Source organism: Juglans microcarpa x Juglans regia, chromosome 1S (assembly GCF_004785595.1).
Source record: "Juglans microcarpa x Juglans regia isolate MS1-56 chromosome 1S, Jm3101_v1.0, whole genome shotgun sequence".
NCBI classification, from domain to species: Eukaryota; Viridiplantae; Streptophyta; class Magnoliopsida; order Fagales; family Juglandaceae; genus Juglans; species Juglans microcarpa x Juglans regia.
In genome coordinates, this window is record NC_054595.1 from 5,553,535 (window position 1) to 5,570,277 (window position 16,743).

Sequence of the window (16,743 nt, forward strand, 5' to 3'; positions counted from 1 at the left end):
TTTGTGAAAATTTTCTTTTAATAAAATATAGAGTGAAAGTATTGTAGGGGTGTAAACGAGTCAAATTCGAGCGAGTAGTGACTAGTTTGACTTGATTTATTTCATTTTTATTTAAACACGAGTCAAGTTCATTTTATGTTCATGAACAGATCGTTTATAATTCGAGCGAGTTTGAACTTGTACACCAATTACTTAATTTTGAAGTACTAACATTTTGCATCTTGAATTTGTCTACCAATCTTGAGAAAAAAAATTTTTGACTTTTATAAATATTAAATATCTTTATATAGTTTATATATTCATATGTCAATAATTATATTAATAAGAATTTAAGCAACACACGTAGTGTTAATAATATGTTTTAATTTTGTTTTTTCAATACTTGGTTAAGCAATATAGTGTATTTTCCTTAAGAGTGTTGTTAGTGTGCCGCTTAGCAGTAGTTGTTGGGCGTGTTTCTAGGTAAAATTTTATTTTTAATTTTTTTAATTTTTCTTATTTATATTTTTTTAATATTTTTTAAAAAAATATAAAAAGATATTAATATATTAATAATTATTTTCTTAATTAATAAGTAAAAATAAATAATAAAAAAAACAAAAACAAAATAAAGCGGCATGGCAAGATTATTCTTTCCTTGAGGATAACTCGTTAACTTACCGAGTGGACTTCTTTATTCTCGTTCACAACTTGAAAGTGGGATTCATCGTTGACTAATTTAGGGAGAGAGAGAGAGAGAGAGAGGGAGAGAATAGACGTGAGCTGTCTCGGACAGCGACGATCGCCGTTGGTTGAATTTAATTAATTCGAAAGCCACCGCCTCACGCATCTGACTCTCTCTCTCTCTCTCTCTCTCGTTTTCGCTTCCTCTCAACTCCATCCAAAAAAGCACTTGCCGATATTGCTTCGACCTCACTCTCTCTCTCTGTCTCTAACCACTCGCTTGTTAGCTCTCCCACCAAAACCCAACCGCAAATCTAATCCTTATCATATTCCTTAATTCCTTGTTCCTTTAGCCGTGGCATTCATAGTGTTGGTGGTTTGTACCATGATCGAAGTGGAGCAATCGAGGCCGCTCAATGCGGTCATGACCTTCGACGAGGTCTCCATGGAGCGCAGCAAGAGCTTCGTCAAAGCTTTGCAGGTCCAATAATTCTTTCCCCTTAATTTGTATGTATGATTTTGTTGACTGGATCCGGATTCTTGCTGTTTCATTGATAATCTTTGCTTGGAGTTCCGTGTGATGAAAGTTTCGGTTTCATTTTACACTTCCAATCAAATTCAGCTGTTTAGACTGAGGAAAAACTTGTGATGCTGCCAAATTGCCCCTAGTATGGAAGGACCGTTTTGTATCTATCCTAAAAAGACAAAAGAACTCACTGGCCCTCTGAAAAAACTCAAAAGAAGGGTGGAGTCAAACTCGTCACTAGTGTTTTATGTTTTTCATTAGATCAACAGTTAATGAATCAAATTTCTATGATTACCTATCAAGGGACATTTCCAATATTTTACAAGCTTTCCCGTATAATTTAATTGCTGAATTTGACGGAAGAGGGTAAAATGAAATCGAAACATTTATTTGGAAGAAGAGTTGTGGCGATTCAAAGTTTGAAAGTGTGTTTAAGATTCAATGGTAGCTTGGAGTGGTAAAACTTAATTTACCCATGTTTTTTAACCACATATTTCTTGCTCAGTAAACATGGTTGTAGCTAACTTAGTAGTAAGATGACAGATGACATATTGCATGCGAGTATGGTATACTAGGAGGCAGATGACATATTGGATAGTGAGGGAAAAGCTACCATTTCAGTTAGCTAGCAATGACAGGTGTGGGGGAGAAGAAATTTTCAAAAGGATATTACTGGTGCAACTCTTTTTTTTTTTTTTGTTTTTTTTGGTCTTAGCAGATGTTACTAGTGCAATTAGTGAAGCAAAATGTGCTTCTATAGTGTTGTGAACTCGATGTGATCTTCAAAGAGTCTTGGAGATTAGACATGCTTTCTGGTACAAAATGCATGGAGCCAAAATGTTCTCCAAAACACTAGCATGGTTCAAGATTCAAGATCGACAAGTAACATTAGTTTTGGAATTGCAAGACTAATAGAGTCAAATGCCCAAATCCACCAAATCTCACCAATGCGTTGGATGACTTTTCTGGCATTGTTCTATTATATCAAAATTTGAACCTTCAATCTCTTCATGTGCTGAGACATAAAAGAAAAAATGCCTCATGATGTGACCAAAACATATTACAAGAGAAGGTTTAAATACACTAGCAGGATTATATCAGATGGTGCTTTTCTAGAATAAAAGTAGCTTAGAAACACGTGTGCACGGAGAGGATAACATTCTATGGATCCTAAAAAGGTGATCCTTATATGATTCTTGGCTTTTTTAAAAACTTGGTGTCACAAGAGCTCTAATTGTTGATATGCTGTTAGTGCTTCCTTTCTGCCCTAGGAAGATTGTTTTTATCCCTCCCCAAAGGAAATCACGTTGAAGTTTTTCCATACGATGAGCCACTTTGGCAGGGAGCAGGAATAATGAGAGAAGGTACGTTGGTAAGTTGGAGAGAGTGCTCTTGATGAGAGTCACCCAACCCCCTTTGGATAGGTACATCCGCTTCCAACCGACTAATTTCCTTTCCATTTTTTCTAGCACATCATCCCATATGTATTTTGATTTAAAAGCCGCACCCAACGGAAGACCAAGATATTTCATGGGCAGCTGAGATATCTTGCAGTCCAAGATGGATGCCAAACTCTCCACATTGGGTACAAGCCCCACTGGCACTACCTCAGATTTGGCCAAATTCACCTTCAACCCTGACACGGCCTCGAAGCATAATAAAAAGGCCCTCAACACTCGGATTTGCTCTTGTTTGGTATCACAAAAGATTAGAGTATCATCAGCAAACAAGAGATGTGAGATGTTTATCGAACCTGAGGCTGCCTCACCAACTGAGAATCTTGATAAGAAACCACCCGCCACTGCCCCTGCAATCAACTTACTAAAGCTTCCATCACAAAAACAAAGAGGAGTGTAGAGAGGGGATCCCCTTGTCCATTCCACTTGGTGAAATGGGCCACAATTTGTTCTCCCATCAAAGAAGGAGGCTTGGGTATTCGGAATTTGAAATCTTTCAGTAACGCTTTGCTAGGCAAGTGGTTATGGAGATTTCACAATGAACGGGAGGCCTTGTGGTGAACCGTCATTGCTTTGAGGCATGGAGAACCATGGGGAGATTTGTGTTCCAATGAGGTGAGTGGGCCTCATGGAGTTGGGCTATGGAAACATATTCGAAGAGGTTGGGATACCTATGCAGTACATACTTGTTTTAAAGTTGGAAATGGAGTGAAGGTAAAATTTTGGCATGATTTATGGTGTGGTGATCGGGCACTCTAGGAAGTTTTTCCTCAAGTTTATGGCTTAGCAAGAAGAAAAAAGGTGTCAATAGCAGATTTAGTTCTCATCTCCAATGGTCTTCCACAATGGAACATCACTTTCCTTAGAGATGCACAAAACTGGGAAATGGATGAATTTTTGGTGTTTTTTGACAAGGTGTACTCCACTCGTGTGTTGGGGGAAGGCGAAGACAAGATTTATTGGCGCCCTTCTAAGAAGGGAGTTTTCACAGCACATTCTTTCTACCATTCTTTGACCATGCACACCTCAGCCCATTCCTTCCCATGGAAGAGCATATGGAGGACAAAGGCACCTTTAAAGGCAGCCTTTTTTGTTTGAACAGCTTCTTTGGAGAAGATTCTTACTATAGACAACCTGAGGAAACGTGGAATCGTAGTTATGGACTGGTGTTATATGTGCAAGAAGAGGGGCGAGTCCACTGACCATCTCTTACTACATTGTGAGATTGCCAGGATCTTGTGGAACGAAGTTTTTGCTCGATTGGGTTTAGCTTGGGTGATGCCGGAAAGGGTATATGACTTTTTAGCCTCGTGGAGAGGTATTCGGGGCAACCCTCAAATTGCATCCATATGGAAAATGATACCTATATGTCTATGGTGGTGCATTTGGAGGGAGAGGAATGTAAGAAGCTTTGAAGATCAAGAGCGATCGATGGAAGAGCTTAGAAATTTGTTTTTCAGTACATTGCTTCATTGGTCGATTGTAATTGATTTCCATGGCATGTCTTTTCATGAATTCCTTGTATCTCTAAACTAGCACGCACAGGCGTTGCTCTTGTATATGTCCCGTATACTTGGGCTTTTTGCCTCCTTTTGATCAATAAAATTTTGTTTACCGATCAAAAAAAAGTTATTACATTTTGATGCTTCATGTGGCACAATTTTCCTAGAATAAGTTTACACCTGGCAGGTATTATCCAACTATCTAACTACACGAGTCCTTAATGACAAGCTTGATACCTTTTTTTTTTTTTTTTAATTAGGTTCGTGATGCATTTTTATTTTATTGTTGTGCTTATGCTTGTCAAACTCTTTGATATAGTATTCTTATGAACAGCTTTTTAGGGGACTGCTAATGTGGTTATGTTTTTTGAAGCAGATTGTTGCTTTGATCCTAATTTCGTTTTTGTATTGTTTCTATTTCAGGAACTGAAGAACTTAAGACCTCAACTATATTCTGCTGCAGAATATTGTGAAAAATCATTTCTTCATAGTGAGCAGAAACAGATGTAAGAGCACCGATTTTATTACAAAGTGGGATCGAAATATGTGAATTCCACTTTAAGAAACAATACAGTAAATAGAATTTAGGACTGAATTTTATACCCGTTGATTTAATTTCATCTAACAAACATAAAATCTTAAATCATTTTGAAAATTTTTACAAATCAGAGAGGGCATGATCTTAGGAAGGCGGATGGGCTTATACTGCATTGTTCCTGACCTTTCATTTATTACCAATAAACATAGACATGGTGGTATATCATTTTCCTACATAGACTTGGAGCCTTGTGTGGCCAGCCCAAGCATTAGGACATGGGATGTAAGGCTTTGTTGAGTATTTTGAGACGGAACCCATTATATCCTCATTCAGAGATGTCACTAAAATGAAAAGATGGCATATTTTTTCGGGATGAATGTACCATGACTATTTTTAACCATTTGTCCTGGTGTTTTGAGCTACTAATAAAAAACTTAAGCAAGAACATGCATTATATCTGTTTGACAGGGTTTGGATCATATGCATTCTATCACTGCTCATGGCAGAAAAATATTTTTATATATTTGCATCAGGGTGCTGGACAACTTGAAAGATTATGCCGTTCGAGCCCTGGTAAATGCTGTTGATCACCTTGGGACGGTTGCATACAAATTAACTGACCTTCTTGAGCAGCAAACATCAGAAGTCTCAACTATCGAGCTGAATATTTCTTGTGTAAATCAGGTCAATTTCTAAGTTTACTCTGACTGGATGTTCTATCATCAAGAGAATATTCAATATTGAATGGATAGCTGAACCAACATGATTTCTTAATATCAGCAACTTCTGACATGTCAAACATACATGAGTAGAGAAGGTCTCAGGCAGCAGCAGTTGTTGGCATTCATTCCCAGACATCATAAGCACTACATTTTGCCGAGTAAGACTAATACGGTCAGCTATATTGGTATTTATAATTAGTATGATGGCTTTTCTCTCTTCTTTTTTCTTCTTTATGGAAAATAAATAAATTTCTGGTTTTACCTCCAACCTAGATTCTGTCAATAAGCGGGTACATTTTAGCCCACACATACAGACTGATGCTGTGAAAAACAGTTTTCAAGCTAGAGCTCATCTTCGGCCCTCAGGTATCTACTTCGTAAGTTTTCAGTAGGGATATCTTATTTTCTAGTTTTCCACATTGGTTTTGTTGTTACTTCTCACCTGGCATTAAGTGAATTCTGCTTTGCTCATGTTGCTGTGTTCTAAGAAGGTATCCCAGCATCAAAAACTCTTTCATGGCATTTAGCCTCGGAAATGAAATCCACCTTGAAAGGGATTCCACATGCTTCAACCAGGTAACTAAAAAAGGTTCTTGCATAAAGTCTCAATGGTGAATACACACACTTATCTCCTTTTCTTTTTGCGGGTCTTCTTGCCCTTGCTATCTTTAAGAGAGCATAAAGATGTTTTAATTACTTTTGGGTTTTTAACATTTTCCTTTGGTACAGCACTGAAGATGCAAGAACCTCTGGAAAGACTTCAGAGGTTTTCCATCTTGTAGGTATGTGGAATTCTAATCAAGCCTTGTCCTATTTCCTTGTCCCTTTCATTTGAGCTGTAGATGGATATACATGTGATAATGCTCATACTTTAAGCTACTTATAAAAAAAATGCTCATGCTTTAAGCTCATATGCTTGTAGATGTTGAGGAGACTTCAAGGACCAAATCCTCAGCAGCTCATCTACGGTTACTAAGTGGTGGCCCTGCTTCTGGTGCAATTGTGCAGACATCGGGTACCACTGTAAGGGTAATGTCAAAAGTGAAAAGAACACAAATATGTTCAATATGCTTCCAAATGCATGCCTGATAATAAAAAATGCGAATCATTGGAACTTTTCTGTTGGCAATATTAATTGCTCGAATTTGTTTAAAATGTTTTGGATCTTTCTCTTTTTTTATAAGTAAAATGTGTTTATCTGGAAGGCTCATATATCATGATTATGTATTAATTTTACACGATATCTTTCATGAAAGCTTCTTAAAAACTTTCGTGTGTGTACTATTTAGTAGGGTGATGACCCGTTATTAATCTTGTGTAATACTCTTGGTTGAGTATAGGAGGATGGTGAAGGGAATCCCACATAATCTGAGACACAGAGAAGTTCTTGCCTCTAATAGTGATTCTTGGCTTTACTTGAGTTGTTTACAAATTGTATCAAAGCCAATCCTAGCCAAGTGTTGAACTTGATTCATGTCACCTATAATGGAATGAGAAATGCTAAAAACTATATGCTCACTCCATTCTCATCCTACTATGCCGAGGTGCCACTACCCATTAACCCTTGATTATTATTATAATTATTAAATAAGAATTGATCCAATGGTTACTCATGCATAGGTGTTGCTTGCATGGGTTGTATATGTCCTGTGTACTTGGCTGTGCCTATTTTTAATAAAGCTCTTATTTACTGATAAAAAAATAAAAATAAAAATTGATCCAATGGTTGATGGATAGTGTCACATCAATATAATAAGATGAGAATAGGATGATGGTATAGTGTATATCATAATTCTAATGGGCCGGCCTAACTAGGATGCCAATGCTTCAAAGGAGAGATTGTAATATCTCAGATTGAATATAAGAGGAGGATAAAAGGGATCCTACATAGTCTGCAAGGAAAAGTTCTTGCCCTTTATGGGAATTCCAATGATAACCTTGACTAGTCCTTTTGGAGTACAAGTCATGACCTTACTTGGCCTTTTCTTTTGTTGTTACGTCCTATGATTTTTCTTTTTCCCTTTTTTCAGATCATATATCATAATGGAGGTTTTCCACTTATGGGGGATTAATCAATGTGATTCTAAGGAGTTAATAAGTTCCACATTTGGCTAGTCTTGTCATTAATTTAGGCACGAGCCTCACCTTATTATATGTATGATCTAGAATGCTTGTATTGTAAACATCAGGTTCATTAGATTAATAGATTATTCAGTTGGTGTAGTTCTCTTGAAATGTGTTGCATTCAACTAAAATTTGACATTTGATTGAGAAATATTATCACTGGGCCTCTTGTTAGCACAATTATATGTTGACGTGAATATTTTTTTCCTTGTTGCACTGCATTCTATTTCTTGTTATCTAGTATCTGACCTGTTTTGGTCAAATTAGAAAGCTGAGAGAGGTCTATTTTTGTAGGATGCAATGGAGAGTTCCAAAGCATTGACAACATACAGGTCATTTGAAAACCAAAACCGACGTGCAATTGTACATGTCCCTGTTCGGAGCAAAAGCGTACTATCATCCTTCTTCGTCAAACAGAAAACATCAAAGATGAAGGCCGGTTCTGTTGCATGAATCTTCAGAACAAATCAAAGAAGCCACCCCGCAAACCTTGGGTCGAGTTGCCAGGAAATCTCTTCTATGCTTGATGATGAGCTGTTTTCTAGGCCATTAATTAGTTCAGCAATTGCTTGAAATCAAGTTTTACTCTACTCCAACCCTTTCACTTTAGCTTTCTAATAATGTGCAAATTTGCACGGTGAAGATGGTCAGGATCTGCTCACTGGAGTATAAGCCCTGATCTCTAGGATGTCATAAATACTTCTTTTGTCCAGAGTATGCTAATTGTGTGCCAATGTCTATCATTTTCACTGATCATAATGTATATGCAAGAATGTAGTAGTAAAGTTACTGTGAAAACCATTTATTTCTATAATGCCGATTGATGGTGGCGGTTGCTATTCTTAAGAGTTGCTTCAACTAGATTTGGGACCTGTAACGAGCTCTATATTGTATGTCAACGAGCTTTCTTTCTTCACATATTGATATTATAGCCCAATATAATTGAAACTGTTGAAGCATCAATTTTTTATCAAGGAGATTTCAGATTACCCTAGAGCCATACTTTGGAGTTGCAATAAACTAAGAGACTATATACAACACAAACTAGAACCGACGTTGCCAACCATCGAACGACAAGGTCAGCCTTGCAAGTTGCAATCCAATCCGCCTAGCCTTGCAAATGAATCGAGTCAAGCCGAATTTGAATAAGGGCACTCCAACTTGATTAACATGTTTACTCGGCTTGAACTCTAATAAGACTCAATATTCTTGTTCGAATTCGGCTCAAGCTCGACTAAAAATAAACAAACTACTCGAACTCAAGCTACACTAGGTTTATTTTTAATATTCTAATTCTTATCTTTTAATTAATATATACAAATTTTAAATTTCACAATAAATTCTAACCTATTCAACCCAAATATTTTTTTATTAAAAAAATCTTATGATATAACTTTTTATAAAATAAATTAACTTATAGTTATAAATTAAAAATAATAATACATAAGATAAATGTATTAAATTAAACCATTTAATTTATAGATAACGTAATAAATCAAAAGTTCTAATTGTATAATTTATTATTATTAAATATAAGTTAAGAATATATTATAGCTTACATTATTAAATATTATATTTATTGGTGTATTACAAGCATATGATATAAGTATATAATTATAACATATAAGTTGGTGTATAAATATTACACTATAAAAATATAATAGCATGCAACTATAAATAATATGTAATATTATACAAATTATAGTTAATCAAGTATAGTTCATTTGGTAAGAGAAATATTTTAGTTACAAAATTATTACACAAAAGTAAATTCACAAATATTAGTAAACGTGTATTCACTCGTTCATTAATTACTATATCAATAGGTTATAATCTATGTAACAATTAGAAAATCAATATACAACATTAATGTTATATTACATAATACATAATTGTCCTAAACACACTTTGGGAACATAATAAATATATTAAATAAGGTAAACTATATATATATATATATTAATAATATGTAATTAAATATATAAAATACAACTAACATGTAATAAATATAACACATACAAACTACCAAGGTAGTATCTCAGTTAGTACGAACTGGTATTTCATGGTTTCGAGGTCAGGAATTTGAAATGACAAAAGTTGAAACCGCTTGTGATAGTAAAGCCTGACCTTTGGACATGAGATGGGCTTTGGATTAGCTGGATATTTTGAGGGTGTTGTGGTGACAGGCTCGCCCTTGGAGCAATAGCTATGATTCAAACTGGACATTCTATAATAAGTAGGGACTCATATGGTCGCAAGCTTCAAAACAAGTTCAAACGAGTCAAGTCTAGTTTATATAAGTTTTACTCTGAGACCGAATTCAAATCGAGTATATATAAGCCGAGCTGTTCACGAGCTGCTCTATTTATTTACAGCCATACATCCGCCTCTTCCCGCCGCATGCCCTTGGGGCCACATTTTTTTCCTTGTCAGTTTGAGTGGCTTTTTCTCACCAAACTAACAAGTGGGTTTAATGTGTCAATAAATAAATCTGTAAATATTTATTAAGAGAAATGTTAATGTACTTAATAAAAATTCATAATCCACATGTAGATTATGAAATTAAAAAAAAAAATTAATAAAATGAATTAAAACTTGTAAAAATATAAATAAAATTACAACTACGTGCAGCATTAATTATTCATCCGCTGCCAAACGGGAAGCGCATAGCAGTGTTGCCCTCTGAAGTCTGAAGTCCCATCCCAGGCAGGCTCCAGATCCGATCTTTCACTGATTTCATAAACAAACACACCACGACAACTTTGTAGTCGATTCAAAGCACTTCCAAATCATCTATCTCTGTCCCCTTCTCTTCCAGATAAAATCCCAAATTTCCCTCCCAAAAATCTCTCCTCCTCTCCCGAATCGAAAAAACACCCAGACCATATTCATAATGATGTCGACGTTTTTGCACCAAAGGCCCATCCACAACCCGTTTTCGAATCACTTCCTATTGTCCCCTCGCTCTAACTCGACTTCCCAAAGACCCATTTCGATTTTCAACCCACTGCCCTTCTCATTCTCTTGTCTCTGCTGGTTGTCCTCGGGGTCTTTTTGCCCTGGGCGGGCATGCCCGTCTTCATCTTCTCGACCACCAGATCACCTTCCCTTACCAAGTGGCGCCACTACTCGCTGGCACAAGCTGCTTCTTTTGTGGCCAAGAATGGCACCGTGATCGTTTGCGCCGTCAGCCAGCCTTACTTGCCCTTTCTTAACAACTGGTTGATTAGCATCTCCAGGCAAAAGCATCAAGATAAGGTCCTCGTGATTGCCGAGGACTACGCCACGCTCTATAAGGTGAACGAGCGGTGGCCCGGCCACGCCGTCCTCGTGCCTCCTGCCCCCGATGCACAAACTGCCCACAAGTTTGGTTCTCAGGTGTTACTTTGGTTCTTAACTACTGGGTTTGATTCGTTTGTTTTGGTACCTCGACTTTGATGCCACATTGGCAAAAAAAGACGTTATTGATTCGTTATTAACAATTCTTATCGTATTGGTTTCACTGTAAAGGGATTCTTCAATTTTACATCCCGAAGACCACGCCACTTACTACACATTTTGGAGCTTGGATATAATGTTATGTACAATGACGTTGATATGGTCTGGTTGGCTGATCCGTTCTTCTATTTGCAAGGAAATCACGATGTGTACTTTACAGATGATATGGCAGCAGTAAGTACACCAATTTTGCCGCTTGATTTTGCTATCTGCCATTTATGGACAATACAGTGCACTTTGTTTGAGATATGCAGTATATGTGCTTATAGAACCAACTCATTCCAAATGAACTCAAATAGATCATAAATCTAAAATATGGAGGACATTTTCTTTAAGGGACTAAACTTGTCTATGCTTTGGTGGCCCTAGTTTTTTGTTGTTTGGAGATTTAGTGTGTAAGAGGCGGTCTTCTTGGATACCATTTGAAATCTCTTTTTTAGCCATATATTTGATTCATGGACCATAGCATGTATGTTTGGAATAGATTCCGTTGTCTTGCAACATCAAAACATCACATCTGCTAACACACCCAAATTCCATTCTGCTGGAGCAACTGTTGATTTCTTGTTGCCGAGATTTTTCAAATACCCTGCAGATAACAGCTGAGTGGCTGTTTTTGCGTGTTCTTTACCTAGCCATTGGCTCAAACTAACAGAAAAGTAATGCAAAGAAAGTAAAAAAGACAAGTCAACCTTGAAAGCCAAAATCCATCTAGATGAGCGCATGCCAATTTCTCTGGAAGGATTTCAGATGAGTCGGTATGACTCTAGAAGAGCTGAGAATTCTGGCAACCAATTTCATTTGCATTCCAGCATATGCCTTGTGTCCAAACAGAAACAAGCATAAAAGGGTCAAGTCAGCCTGGCTCGGAAAATCCTTGAATGTAATCTTTTTCTTGAACTTGCATTATGAACCATGACTGCAGAAGCAACTTGTTAAGATCATCAATAATTTCTTCTTCCTGGATGACCAGGTAAAGCCATTGCAACACTCTCATGATCTGCCACCACCGGGGAACAAGGGGCGCACTTACATATGTAGCTGTATGATCTTCCTTCGCCCAACTACTGGAGCAAAACTGGTTATGAAGAAGTGGATCGGGGAACTTCAAGAGCAGCCATGGTCCAAAGCAAAGAAGGCAAATGATCAGCCTGCTTTTAATTGGGCATTGAACAAAACTGTTGGAGCGGTTTGTTATCTTTGCATTATCATTATTTCCTTTCCGGTTGTTTTGTAGCTCAGATTTCCCTGAATATATATTTTAGGGAAGCTCTCTCATTTTAAAATTCCATTACAAATTAATCTGAAAAGGTCTTTAAGAATTTTCTGCTTATGTTGGAGGTTTATTTAACTGTACAAATTATATTCTACGTGTTCAAAAACCAGAACTTTTTTAAGGTCTTGGTTCCAAGACTCCTGTAAAAGACGTGTCAGTATTATGGGTCTGAAACTATGCAGCCTACAGTGAGCATTAGTGGATTTTACATCTTAAATTTTTTAAAATGTATTCATAAGTTGCATTGTTTAGATTATTTAGACAAATTGTTGTTTAAAGTTTTTTCCGCAGGTAGATCTCTATTTGCTTCCCCAGGCAGCATTTCCAACTGGAGGATTATACTTCAAGAACCAGACATGGGTGCAGGAAACCAAGGGAAAGCATGTTATAATTCACAATAATTATATCACAGGTTTTGAGAAGAAGATAAAGCGCTTCCGTGACTTTGGCCTCTGGTTGGTTGATGATCATGCCCTCGAGTCCCCTCTAGGCAGACTATGATAAATTGAAAACCGTGCAGACCCTTGGTGATTGCAAAATGCTTCTAGCTGGGTGACCTTGGCCTTCTTGCTCAGTGACTACTCCCGTGAAATCTGTGAGAGGAAACCGTGCATGAGCAGCCAACTTTTTTTATGTTCTGATGGGTCCTTTTAAGGATTATAAAGAACTATCAACCATTCTTGGGTCAGAAATTTCCCACTGCTGCTTTGGTGTTTCGGCAGGGTGTCCCAGATAGCAGAAAAGGAGATGTCAATTAGTTAGTTGTACCAGTTAGATTTTGAAAAAATTCATTTTTTCTGCGTAAATTCAAATTTGTGAACAATTTATTACTCATTATACATCTGACTATTTTTGCAAATCAGTCATTTTCCTCGAGTTCTTATGTGATGTTTTCGGGTACTTCTACAAACACCAAAATGAAAAAAATTTGTAATCTGCCATAGATCCTGTTCTCTTTCCGGGAATGCTAGTTTGTTCCCTATTTTGGTAAAGAAAACTTCTAGACATTCATACGAAGGTAAAAGAGTAAAATCACATATTTTTAAGTAGTGTGCAGAGTATAGGACTTTTTTTGTAAATTGCCATAGATCCTGCTTTAAAAGTGTTCGGAATTGTCTAACACCAGACATACTCGTACTGACGTAAAATCTGCACCAACCTCAGTCGAAGTTGTGAAAACCAAACCTCTGGAAATGGACAAAACACATAGCACACCAACTCAGTACTGCCAACTGCCAAGCCAGCAATAGGAGAGGAAGAAGTTCTTAAAAAAACAAATACAAAAACAAAAATGCGTTTGCCGGGAGTCGAACCCGGGTCTATTGCTTGGAAGGCAATTATCCTAACCGTTGGACTACAAACGCTGTTGCTTGCATATCGCTGAGAATAATAAAATTGAATAAAAGAAAAGGAGTGTCGGCTATAAACACATAGTTCTAAATGTTTAAAACAAAAAACAAACATTAGCAAAACTCAACTTGGGTTTCTTTGAAAAAGCATGATTTCAGAAAAGGGTATACATCATACATATTTTATTTTTTTAAAGTTTTTAATTTTATTTTATTTAAAAGCAGAGATTAGGGTCAATATTCAAAAAATAAAAATATGAATTCAGAAATATTCTAAAAAAATCCCATTTCATTGGTATTAGATTTTTTTTTTTTTTTTTGGGTGGAATTAGAGATCTAGAGGTGGAAAGTAGCACCGAACGAGACCTGATTAAAGCAATGCCCAAAAAAATCGAAATCGTGTAAGGATTGATTCAATAAATCCAACGTTTTATGATAATTTTGAATTGGGTATTTTAATATTGATAAAATGTATTAAAAATCATGTTTGATGCAATTTAAGCAATTTATATCATGTATAAAATATAAATTTATTGACTAATTTAAAATAAAAATAAGATATGAATCTAAATTATTTCAATAAAAACATATTTATGTATTTAACCTTAATAGTGGATATTTTTTTGCCTTATATACAAAAAATATAAAGATCATTACCTTGTAAACACATGGCAAATGTAGTATTTTATGCACAACCATAAATTTAATATAAAATACTCATTCATCTCCTTAATATTTTGTTCAACTAAAAAAAAATCAAGAATTGCATATTTTATTTTTAATTTTTTTTTAAATTCTTATTGAATACAATGATTAAAAAGTCGATATATATTTAATTCTATCGTATTTTTGTACCAAAAGTTAAAAGAAAAAAACTTAGCTATTAGACAACTTAAAAATAAATACAATTTTGAATCGATTGGAGTCGGTCTAAAATCAACAAAGCGGTTCAATAAACAATTCAAAAATATATTCACTAAAATTGATTCGATTTCTGATCGATTCAACTTGAATTGACTAAATCCACAGTAAGGGTGGGCAAAATTTTCAAGATTCCAACTCCGAACGAGTTCTGATAAGGCTCTGACTCCGACGAAGTCGGAGATGGGGGAATTTAGAGTCGGAGTTAGAGCCCATGTGGGCTCTAAACTCCAACTCCGAACTTCGATATTAAAAAAAAAAAAAAAACACATGATCAAAACGACGCGTTTCACTCAAGCAGGGGACGTTTTGGTCATTGGTTAGGTAACTAAACGACGTCGAGCTGAACGACATCGTTTCGTGAAGAAAGGGGTCTTCTTCCCCCTCACTTTCACACAACAGTCCAGACCCATTTGTTGCCACAAGAGATCATCTCCCCACCGTCTGCCGTCACTTGAGGTCGCTGCAAGCCACCTTTCGGAGTTCATTTTAATGATTTGTGGTTTGCATTTCAATGATTTCGGTTTTTAGGCTGTTAAATTTAAGAATTGAGGGATTTAGATTTTGAAAAAATTGGGTATTTTTGTTACAAGTGACGTTCCCTCACGTCACATAAATTGTTCGATTGAGCCTTTGCTCGAGTGTGGCTCGAGCAAAGCTCACACAGATTGTTCGCTCAATCATTCGCCCGAGTGTGGCTCGAGTGGACGTTCATTTTTTTGTGTTTTATTTATTTTTAAAATCACAAACACAACTAAACACATATGTTTTTCCTTTTCAATGTATTTCTAATTTGTAGATAATTTTCATAACATATTAAATGACGATTGTTTATTAATTATTTCAGATTATTGGCTCAAATTATAGATGCTACACCATTTCACCGCGATTCTCCATAAGAGGATGACATACAACTGTTGGCATCACCTACAGGTATTTCAGGCCGTAGACCCTCATCTAGAGCAGCTATCTCTTTTATAAGTAGTCGAGTCCCAATAAATCTAGAAAACGTTGATATGCTTAATGAGGAGGATGAGTTGATGAATGTTGAGACCGATCCACCAGGACGACCTAGTAAGAAAAGGTTGTGGACATGTAAATATTTCATCAAAGTTCCCGGTGATCATGAGAATCTATAGACTCAATGCCACTATTCCCGGTGATCATGTGATTATCATTTGAAAAAGCAAGACATGTCAGTATTAATAGCACATCTTACAGGCTGTTAGCGGTATAGGATACATAAAGGGCTAGTAGCAACTGATCAGGCAAAGCTGAACTACGAGACTTCTACAACCATTAATGGCAAGTAAATTAAGAAGCTATTAATCCCTTAATACAGCGAGAAGATGTTGAGGGATGTTCTTGCGGAGATGATAATCACTGATGAGATGCCTTTTACCACCGTTGACAAGGCAGGTTTCTGTGAATTTGTGCACACTTTAGGGCCATGATTTCTCATGCCTTCACAGAATACTGTGATACGCGATTGTTTGAAGAGGCATGCCAAGGAGAAGACAACAATGAAGAAAATGTTTGTCGCCACTAGCCAGATAGTATCATTTATGACTGATACATGGACCTTCATACAAAATGTGGGCTACATGTATTCCACAACCCACTTTACTGATAATAAGTGGACGTTGCATAAGTTGATTATTGGTTTCAAAGAAATTGTTAATTACAAGGTTCATTCATTGGCAAGGAGATGTGTGATTATATAAAAGATTGGAGGATCAGAAAAGTGCTTTATATCACGGATGACAATGCCAGTGTGAATGACACTGTCATTGATTGGTTCAGGCAGAATATGACGGTAAAAAAGGATATCATTCGTGAGAACCAGTTTATTCATGTTCGATGTTGTGCCATATCATCAACCTCATAGTTTCTGAAGGGTTCAAGGAGGTTGATGATTCTATTATTAAAGCCAGAAACCTTGTGAGATATGTGAGGGTTTTTCCCCAACGGCTTCGCCAGTTTAAGGTAATAACCGAACAACTTGAGATTCCATCTTTCAATATGTTGCAACTGAATGTTCTGACTCGATAGAACTAGACATACATGATGCTGGATGTAGCGCATAAGTACCAAACAACGTTCGAGAGGATAGAGGTCGAGGATGGGGGCATGAGGTATGCTTTGCTGGAGTCAGTTGGGGAGAAAG

At 36.5% G+C, this 16,743-nt stretch overlaps 2 protein-coding genes, 1 long non-coding RNA gene and 1 other non-coding gene across 5 annotated transcripts; 3 read left to right on the forward strand and 1 right to left on the reverse strand.

The window, feature by feature from the left end:
- Positions 1 to 718: 718 nt before the first annotated feature.
- Positions 719 to 8,371, forward strand: LOC121247608 (protein ABIL1). Of its 2 annotated transcripts, none has more exons than XM_041145986.1 (9): positions 719 to 1,144; positions 4,572 to 4,654; positions 5,220 to 5,370; positions 5,467 to 5,566; positions 5,682 to 5,774; positions 5,900 to 5,984; positions 6,138 to 6,190; positions 6,331 to 6,431; positions 7,827 to 8,371. In XM_041145986.1, exons 1-9 carry the CDS (start codon positions 1,049 to 1,051, stop codon positions 7,983 to 7,985), a joined length of 921 nt encoding a protein of 306 aa, XP_041001920.1. In that variant the 5' UTR covers positions 719 to 1,048; the 3' UTR covers positions 7,986 to 8,371. The 2 variants fall into 2 exon arrangements, with proteins under 2 accessions (XP_041001920.1, XP_041001919.1); XM_041145985.1 differs by having other exon boundaries at positions 723 to 1,144; positions 6,331 to 6,437.
- LOC121247609 lies at positions 1,333 to 4,095 on the forward strand. The gene is made up of 3 exons (XR_005937263.1): positions 1,333 to 1,344; positions 2,259 to 2,261; positions 3,963 to 4,095. It is a non-coding gene; the product is annotated as an uncharacterized LOC121247609 (long non-coding RNA).
- Positions 8,372 to 10,197: 1,826 nt separating the features above from the next.
- LOC121247610 (UDP-D-xylose:L-fucose alpha-1,3-D-xylosyltransferase MGP4-like) lies at positions 10,198 to 13,165 on the forward strand. The gene is given in 5 exon segments (XM_041145987.1): positions 10,198 to 10,534; positions 10,537 to 10,910; positions 11,043 to 11,204; positions 12,004 to 12,219; positions 12,598 to 13,165. Coding segments are annotated over 5 exon segments (1,071 nt in total). The 5' UTR covers positions 10,198 to 10,425; the 3' UTR covers positions 12,808 to 13,165.
- Positions 13,166 to 13,598: 433 nt separating this feature from the next.
- TRNAG-UCC lies at positions 13,599 to 13,670 on the reverse strand. Its single transcript has one exon. It is a non-coding gene; the product is annotated as a tRNA-Gly (tRNA).
- Positions 13,671 to 16,743: the final 3,073 nt, after the last annotated feature.

What these genes read in the sequence shown, in the direction of transcription:
- LOC121247608 (XM_041145985.1), top strand. Translation starts at nt 1,049, where the DNA reads ATGATCGAAGTGGAGCAATCGAGGCCGCTCAATGCGGTCATGACCTTC. An exon ending in ATATTTCTTGTGTAAATCAG is followed by an intron (nt 5,371 to 5,466) that starts GTCAATTTCTAA and finishes TCTTAATATCAG; the next exon opens with CAACTTCTGACATGTCAAAC. An exon ending in TAAGCACTACATTTTGCCGA is followed by an intron (nt 5,567 to 5,681) that starts GTAAGACTAATA and finishes CCTCCAACCTAG; the next exon opens with ATTCTGTCAATAAGCGGGTA.